At 41.5% G+C, this 8,407-nt stretch overlaps 2 protein-coding genes and 1 pseudogene across 2 annotated transcripts; 2 read left to right on the plus strand and 1 right to left on the minus strand.

The window, feature by feature from the left end:
* The first annotated feature begins 324 nt into the window (after nucleotides 1-324).
* Nucleotides 325-1,512, plus strand: LOC127103530 (uncharacterized). The gene has a single exon (XM_051040781.1). The coding sequence runs from the start codon at nucleotides 325-327 to the stop codon at nucleotides 1,510-1,512; it is 1,188 nt and encodes a 395-aa protein (XP_050896738.1).
* A 36-nt stretch (nucleotides 1,513-1,548) lies between these two features.
* Nucleotides 1,549-3,282, plus strand: LOC127103531 (uncharacterized). The gene is made up of 3 exons (XM_051040782.1): nucleotides 1,549-2,392; nucleotides 2,500-3,092; nucleotides 3,250-3,282. Exons 1-3 carry the CDS (start codon nucleotides 1,549-1,551, stop codon nucleotides 3,280-3,282), a joined length of 1,470 nt encoding a protein of 489 aa, XP_050896739.1.
* A 4,484-nt stretch (nucleotides 3,283-7,766) lies between these two features.
* On the minus strand, nucleotides 7,767-7,866 carry LOC127109145 (uncharacterized; annotated as a pseudogene).
* Between the last annotated feature and the right edge of the window lie 541 nt (nucleotides 7,867-8,407).

The following is an 8,407-nucleotide window of genomic DNA, read 5'->3' on the forward strand; positions in this document are numbered from 1 at the left end:
TACCGACCTTGCTACGGTTCGGAAAGCCCATAAGCCATAAGCATGTTGTTTGTATTTGAACTTTGATATGAGATTAATGAAAAATCGCTTTTGAGATTCATTTTTATTGTGTTTCATTTCCTTATTAATTTAAATATTTGCGAACAAGTATTGTGGTATTTCTGAAATGAATGATTGAAACTAACCAAGAGTTTTGCAAACAAGATGCATCCATACATGCATTCATACATTTTCAAAATAGAGTCTCATTCCATCCTTTCTTCCTCCAATTTCACGCTGAATTTTCAACACCAGTATAATACTCGCGCCAGAGCAAGACAGAGAATGGCTGAACAAGAGCAAGAGAGCGCCCGAGTTAGAGCTGAACTAGATGAAATCAAAGGAGGCATGTCCCAGATGCGAGAGATGCTGCAAGCTTTAACCTTCAAGTTTGAGATTCCACAAGCGACTGTGATTTCAGAGACCACGGACCCAGCAGTAGAAGTCCAACCTCAGAGGACGTTACCCTCAACCCTTCCTCCATATGGGCTACCCCATGACTTCGTCCCCCGAGCGGAGGTAGTGCATGAAATGGGGCAATCTGTCCAACAAGCCGTGCCATTACCGGTTTACACCGACGCACGTCCAGTCATCCATACTGTGGTTCCACCAGCTGCCTATGCTAGGCATATTCCTCACTATGAAGATCAAAACCACATGTATCAAACTGTCGACTCAACAGTTGCTGGTGACGAAGTAAGGTTTGAGGATTTCAGAGAAGTAAAGGAGAACATGCAGCTCCTTGAGAAGAAGTTCCGAGATCTAGAAGGAGACCACGTCTTTGGATCTGCTGCCAAAGAAATGTGCCTTGTATCCGGGTTGGTGATTCCAGCAAAATTGAAAACTTCGGACTTCGACAAATACAAGGGGCATACTTGTCCGAAGAGCCATCTCATCATGTATTATCAAAAAATGGCTGCACACGTGGAAGATGACAAGCTGATGATCCACTATTTTCAGGACAGCTTGAATGGGGCTCCTTCCAAGTGGTATTTGAGCCTGGATCAGAATAGGATCAGGTGTTTCCAAGACCTATCAGACGCGTTCATAAAACCCTACAAATACAATATGGACATGGCGCCTGACAGAAGACAGTTGCAGAGCATGTTTCAGCATGATAAGGAGTCCTTCAAGGAGTATGCTCAAAGATGGAGGGAACTGGCTTCTCAGGTTGAACCACCTCTTGCTGAGAAAGAATTGGCCGAACTGTTTATCGACACTGTCCAACCCCAATTCTACGAGAAGATGGTTGGAAGTACTTCTTTGGGATTCTCCGAGCTTGCTGCTATAGGAGCTCGCGTGGAATATGGTGTAAGGAATGGCAAACTGGCGGCTGTAGCTGGAACTTCAAACGCTAATCAAAAGAAGTTCTCTGGAGGGTTTCCTAGAAAGAAGGAAGGGGAAACAAATGCTGTGACTGCTGGTCAAGGAAGAGCTCCTCCAAGAAGGAGACCACAACAATACTCACCTTAGTAGTATGTTCAACAACCAATTCCCTATCAGCAACCCATGTATCCCGTTCAGTACGCTCCGCAACCGTACGTGGCTGTTGTGACGCCTGCGTTCAATCAACGGCCTGCTCAGGCTTATCAAGTGCCTCCAGTCTATCAACCAGCTCCAGTTCAACAACGTGTTGCGGCTCCTCCAGCTTATCAACAAGCACCAACAGCTCCTGTTTATCAACAACCGAGAGCTCAAGCGCCGAGGCAGAATGCTCAAAACCAGAATAAGAGGCAAGGGGAGAGGGCGACCTTCAATCCAATCCCAATGTCATACACTGAGTTTTATCCCTCCCTATTGCGAAAGGGGTTGGTGGTTCCCAGACCTATGGGACCCCAACCTGACCGTCTTCCTCCATGGTACAACCCCAATGCACACTGTCCTTTCCATGAAGGTGCCCCCCGACATGACTTAGAGGGTTGTTATGCTCTGAAGCATAGGGTCCGTGAGCTAATTGAAAGCAAGATCTTGTCTTTTAAGGACATGGGACCGAATGTGAAGAACAATCCTCTTCCTCCCCATGGAAATCCTGCAGTAAACGCCATTGAAGACGCCTCTGTTGGTGTTACGGTTGATAAGGTGGATGATGTTAAGACTCCTTTGGCAGCATTCCATGCCCGATTGGTGGAAGCTGGCATGATTAATGTTAATCATGAAAATTGTGAAGAGTGTGCCACATACCCAAAGGGATGTCAGGTGGTACGAGACAACATTCAAGATTTGATGGATAAAGGAGTGCTTCAAATATCCAGTGCTGTGAAGAACGAAGATGTGTTGGTAATTGAACCTTGTTTCAATTTACCTGAACCAGTTGAAATCCCATATTATAGTGGTGGAGTGGTTCCAGTGAATAGTAAGCCGTCGCCTGTGGAAATATGTATGCCCACACTTTTCCCTACGAGAGCACCAAGGTTGTGCCTTAGAAATATGAGATTACTGTTGTGGATAAGGTTGTTGAAGGAAGTGCAGACGCTGAAGTGACAAAAGCTGTAAGTGAAGACGTCACCAATATTGCAGGAATGAGCAGAATGACCCGTAGTGGTCGAATCTATACGCCTGAATTCAATGTAACTCCTCAAGGGCCAAACAAGGAATCAACAGTTGTAGCTCCCACTAAAGAACCCGAAGTGGTCCAATCCGAAGATGCTGTTGAATTCTTGAAGTTAATCAAGAGAAGTGACTACAAGGTTGTGGACCAATTGCATCAGACACCATCTAAAATCTCTATTCTATCTTTGTTATTGAACTCCCAAGCCCATAGGGAAGCTTTGTTGAAGGTGCTTGCTCAAGCTCATGTAACACAAAGCATAACAGTTGACCAATTTGATGGAGTAGTTGCAAATATCATAGCTTGCAATACTTTGAGCTTCAGTGGAGAGGAATTACCTGAGGATGGACAAAATCATAATCGTGCCCTCCATATCTCGGTAAAGTGCAAAGATGATCCTTTGGCAAGAGTTTTGGTTGATACTGGATCTTCTCTGAATGTTATGCCAAAGAGAACACTCGCCAAGTTATCTTATCAAGGACCAGCTATGAAGCCTAGGGCCTTGGTAGTGAAAGCTTTTGATGGTTCCAGGAGAACCGTGATTGGAGAGGTTGAATTACCCATATTGATTGGCCCTCATGTATTCCCGATTAATTTCCAAGTCATGGATATTAATCCAGCATATAGCTGCTTATTGGGGCGTCCCTGGATTCATGCTGCAGGGGAAGTCACCTCCACTTTACACCAAAAGATGAAGTTTATGGTGGACAATCAACTGATTATTATTTCTGGGGAAGAGGACTTTGTGGTTAGTCACCTTTCATCCTTCAGGTATATTGAGGCTGATGAGGACGCTTTGGAAACTTCTTTCCAAGCTCTTGAAATAGCCAATGCCACTTTTGTGGAGATGAAGGACCCTGTTAGGAAAGCTTGTTCATCTTTCGCGTCTCTGAAAAGCACAAAGTCTAGCATCGAAGGAGGAAACCCTGAAGGTTGGGGTCAACTTATTGATATTCGTGAGAAGCATGATCGCTTTGGTCTGGGATATGTGCCTTCCGCTGCGAAAGGAGCCCGAGTCCCTGCAAAGGACAACACCCGAAGCATCCAAGAAGTATTCCTTAACATAGGATTCATCCATGGAGATCAGGTCAATGCAATTGAAGATAGCACTGAAAGTGAAGATGAGTCATGTTTGGTTTACCGGTGTGAGACAACTTTGAACAATTGGAAGGCGGTTGAGATCCCTGAAATTTTTCCTTTGTCAAAGTAATAATTTTTGTATTTTTCCTTTCAAATCCTTAGCTCTGCCCAAGGCTAATGGATCATGTTGTAGGGCCCCTTTTCGTTTTCAAATAATCATTATCAATGAATGAAAGACATTTTGTTAAATTCTTATTATTCATTTACTTGGCTTTCTCTTAAGAAATGGCAATCTTTTCAAAAACAAAAAACTTTTCATTTATGCATCTTTTATTTTTACTTTTTCTAAAAATCAATCATTCAAACATGCAGAATAAATGATAACCCTGTTGAATCCAATGACTTTACTACCTCTCATAACTTTGACTCCCCTATCTACCAAACGAAAGAGGAGGGTGAAGAAGATTGTTACATCCCCGACGAATTGGCAAGGCTGCTCGAGCACGAGTCCAAAGCCCTTCAGCCACATGAAGAACCGGTGGAAACAATCAACCTTGGCACAGAGGAAGAGAAGAAAGAAGTCAAAATCGGCACCACGCTTGAAGCAAGTATCAAAGAGAGATTAGTTAAGTTGCTACAAGAATATGTGGATGTATTTGCATGGTCATACCAGGATATGCCAGGTCTAGACACCGACATCGTTGAGCACAAGCTGCCACTTCAGCCAGACTGCCCGCCAGTAAAACAGAAACTCCGAAGAATGAGACCAAATATGGCTCTGAAGATTCGTGAAGAAGTCAAAAGACAATTTGACGCTGGTTTTCTCACAGTGGCGAAGTACCCATAATGGGTAGCTAACATTGTACCTGTGCCTAAAAAGGATGGCAAGGTGAGGATGTGCGTTGACTATAGGGATCTGAACAAAGCTAGTCCAAAGGATGATTTCCCTCTACCGCACATTGATACTCTGGTAGACAACACTGCAAGTTTTGCTATATTCTCCTTTATGGATGGTTTTTCTGGATACAATCAAATCAAGATGGCTTCAGATGACATGGAGATGTAGCGGGGTATTCGTTACCATTAGAGATATTGACTAAATCCAAGGTAAATCATACAAGTCGAGTCGCCACCGCACTTCTATTTATCCAAAGGAATGGTTAGAAAGCGAACAAAAACCTAAAAGTTTTATCGAATCAAAAACTAGTAAAAGAGAGTCAGAGATCTGGGTAAGGGGGTTGGTTATGCAATGGGAAGGTGTTAGGCACCCAAAACATCCTAGGTACTCCTAGGGAGCCCTTTTCATACTTGTTGTAAGGTTGGTATTTTGTGAAAGTTTATTTGTGCAAACATGATTGAAGAGATGAGAAGAGAATATACAAGTTATTTACATTTTGTGTTTGGATGGATGCACCCATTGCCTACGTACCATCTTAAAAAAAGATTAGGATCAAAACCTCGTAGTTCGGGGTAAATATCTCAAAATGAGTTGGTGGATTGATTGGTCCAAAATCCTTAAGGTCTTTTGTTATCAAAGGGAGAAAACTCAACCTAAAAACCACAAATCCACCATGTGAGGATAGCTTCATCATGCTAGTTAGGGGTTAACCCTATAATAAGCATGGAAGACTCATTGTCCATCACTAAGGATATATGTGAGTATTACATCTACCACAAAGATAATTCAAACCTAATAGCTGATAACACGAAATTATATCATATTTTAGGACTTAATTCCATTAAATTTTATGACTATTTATTTCAGTTCACTTCATTTTATAAGATATTACGTGGTATTTTCTTCCTATTTGTCTCAGGTGGTTTATTTTGAAGCACAAGTAAAAATGGAAGAAAAGGAGGTGCAAAAAGGAGAGAAAAAGAACCAAATGCCAAAGCCCAACCCAAAGCGCAAGACACAAATGCTGCGCCTGTGACGGACGTCACAGAGGGCGTGACGAGCGTCACGCAAAACAGCCTTGTGACGAACGTCACACATGGTGTGACGAACGTCACACCATTCCCCTACTTTTTGGGCGCAAGTAATGCCTCAGAGACTTGAAGAGACGTTGAGGAGTGTTGGGCCCTATATCCACGCCATGCAATTAGCCACGTTGAAGACCTTTTGGCAGCAGGCAGTTACTTAATGACACCAATATAAATAGCCACTTTGAAAACCTAAAGTGGGTCCCGAAGCTTTTCCAATTTTTTCCTTTGCCGCTTTTCGCTTTTGCTTATTTTCTTTTCCAGCAATTTCAGTATTGTTTCTTTATTTATTTTTTACAAGTTCTACACTATTTCCCTTGCAATTTATACTTTCCTTTTTAGCATTTAATTAATTCTTTTCGCACAATAGTTTCTACACCGGAAACTATTGTGCAACTTTTACCGGATCTAACCTTACGTTAGAATCTAGTTTTTATTTCCTTCGTTTTAATTTGTTGATTAATTGAAGAATCCAAGAACAAATCCTACCGGCTTGTGGTGGAGTGTTCAAGACTATTGTTTAACGCATTCAGGTTCTTTAATTATTATTTAATGCTTTGCTTTATTATTTATTTATATTATCTGCCTGGGATGAGTCTGTTTATGCATGATATATATTTTTGTTTGTTTAGCATGTCTGGCTAATTCGCCTAGATATCGGTATGTAAAGTAAGCGGAATAAGGGATCAAGACTAAGTCGGTCTAATTAAACTTAAAATTAAAATCAATCTTTTTACGGTCTCAATTTACAGGTTTAATAACAAGAATTTTTACAAAAGTAAAAGACATAAAGAAGTTAAAATCAATAGAGCGAGAGTTTGAGGTTTTAACTGGACAGTGTAAATTAGGCATTAATTCTAGATCAGGGCGAGAGCAAGTTTTAGAGTTAATTAAATTCTGACCTTTTCCAAAAAGTATTTTTAAAGATTGAATGTGAGGACGAGAGTTAAGCATTCGGATTTAATTGTATAACCTAAGTCAACAGAGCGAGAGTTTGAGGTAAGGGTGTTTAAAACGGTCAGTGTTTTCTTAAAAAGAGTTTCTGCAACTTTATTGCTTTCAAAAAATGGTTTTTGACTTAATTATAAGTGACAGCTACATTAACATAAAATCATGGTTTATTCAACAGAGCGAGAGTTTGAGATAAAACCTTTAATCAATAAAGTTAACTGAAACGATTTATTTTAAAACCAAGAAACCGACAAAGAATTGATTCCCTAATTACGACGAACTACATATCGATATCCGCTTTATTAATATTTAATCTAGATCTTAGTTTAGTTTTTAGCTTTGCCCCCAAACAATCAACCATTATTCACCTTAGCTTTACGAAGTAACCTTAGATAATGGTATATCGATTCATAAGTCCCTGTGGGATCGATATCTTTTAAAACTACGCGATAGAACTGTGCACTTGCAGTTTGTACCCCATTCTCGACTCACACATTCGAGCGATCAAGTTTTTGGCGCCGTTGCCGGGGACTTTTATTTAATCGATATCGTAACTCTTCCGTTACGCTGTAGAGACTAAGGTTTCTTTTTCTTCTATTCTTTCTTTCGTTGATTTGTATGCCACGCACTCGCTCACAAGGCGAACCGCTCTATTTACGAATCAACGATATCGAACTATATCTCCGAGTCTTACGACGAATTCGGGAATATCGTGCTGCAAACAATCTCCCTCCTGTAGAACTTCCTGATTTCAAAAACCTTTTTCCTTCGATAACCGAGATGGCAGAACCAGCTCGTGCTCTTAGAGATTACACCGCTCCATCGCAAGATGAGCCGCATTCAAGTATTGCTCCGCCCGCAATCGAAGCAAACAACTTCGAACTTAAACCTTCGCTGTTGCAGGCGGTGCAACAGAACCAATTCTCTGGAAATCCTACCGAGGATCCAAACCTTCATTTATCCGTATTTGTCCAATACGCTGATACTGTTAAAGCTAATGGTGTCACTTCAGAGGCAATTCGACTTCGTCTTTTTCCTTTCTCATTAAGAGATAGCGCTAGAAGATGGCTTCAATCTCTCCCTTCCAACTCAGTCACCACATGGAACGAGTTGAAGAAAGTTTTTCTTGCCCGATACTTTCCGCCAAGCAAAACAGCTATGTTAAGAGCCCAGATAAACGGATTTAAACAGAAAGACAACGAGTCTCTTTTCGAAGCATGGGAAAGATACAAAGACATGATGAGACTTTGCCCACACCATGGTTTGGAAGACTGGTTAGTAATTCACACATTTTATAATGGTCTCTTATACAACACAAGGTTAACAATAGACGCCGCTGCAGGTGGTGCATTAATGAACAAACCTTATGCTGGTGCTTACCAGCTTATCGAGAGCATGGCCCAAAACCACTATCAGTGGGGAACCAAACGAACAACGGTGGAAAAAGCTCAAACGAAAACTGGCATGTACGAGATAAGTAACCTTGATCACGTTAACGCAAAAGTGGATGCTTTGGTCCAAAAAATTGAAAGTTTAAACGTATCACCTCCAGCCGCCGTGGTTGCTATAACTCAGAATTGCGAGGTCTGTGGAATCCAAGGTCACACTCCTACGGATTGTCAACTCTTGACAGGAATCCAAGCAGAGCAAGTAAACTATGCTCAAGGAAGCCCTTACTCGAACACCTATAACTCAAATTGGAAGAACCATCCAAACTTTTCATATAAGAGTAATAACGCTTTGTACGCACCTGGACAGTCTCCAAATCAAGCCCCAGCTATACCTCCGGGATATCAGAAACCGAAC

Source organism: Lathyrus oleraceus, chromosome 7, assembly GCF_024323335.1.
Source record: "Lathyrus oleraceus cultivar Zhongwan6 chromosome 7, CAAS_Psat_ZW6_1.0, whole genome shotgun sequence".
Lineage (NCBI taxonomy): Eukaryota > Viridiplantae > Streptophyta > Magnoliopsida > Fabales > Fabaceae > Lathyrus > Lathyrus oleraceus.

What these genes read in the sequence shown, in the direction of transcription:
- LOC127103530 (XM_051040781.1), top strand. Translation starts at nt 325, where the DNA reads ATGGCTGAACAAGAGCAAGAGAGCGCCCGAGTTAGAGCTGAACTAGAT.
- LOC127103531 (XM_051040782.1), top strand. Translation starts at nt 1,549, where the DNA reads ATGTATCCCGTTCAGTACGCTCCGCAACCGTACGTGGCTGTTGTGACG. An exon ending in TGGAGTGGTTCCAGTGAATA is followed by an intron (nt 2,393 to 2,499) that starts GTAAGCCGTCGC and finishes AGGTTGTTGAAG; the next exon opens with GAAGTGCAGACGCTGAAGTG. An exon ending in CTATGAAGCCTAGGGCCTTG is followed by an intron (nt 3,093 to 3,249) that starts GTAGTGAAAGCT and finishes TTCATGCTGCAG; the next exon opens with GGGAAGTCACCTCCACTTTA.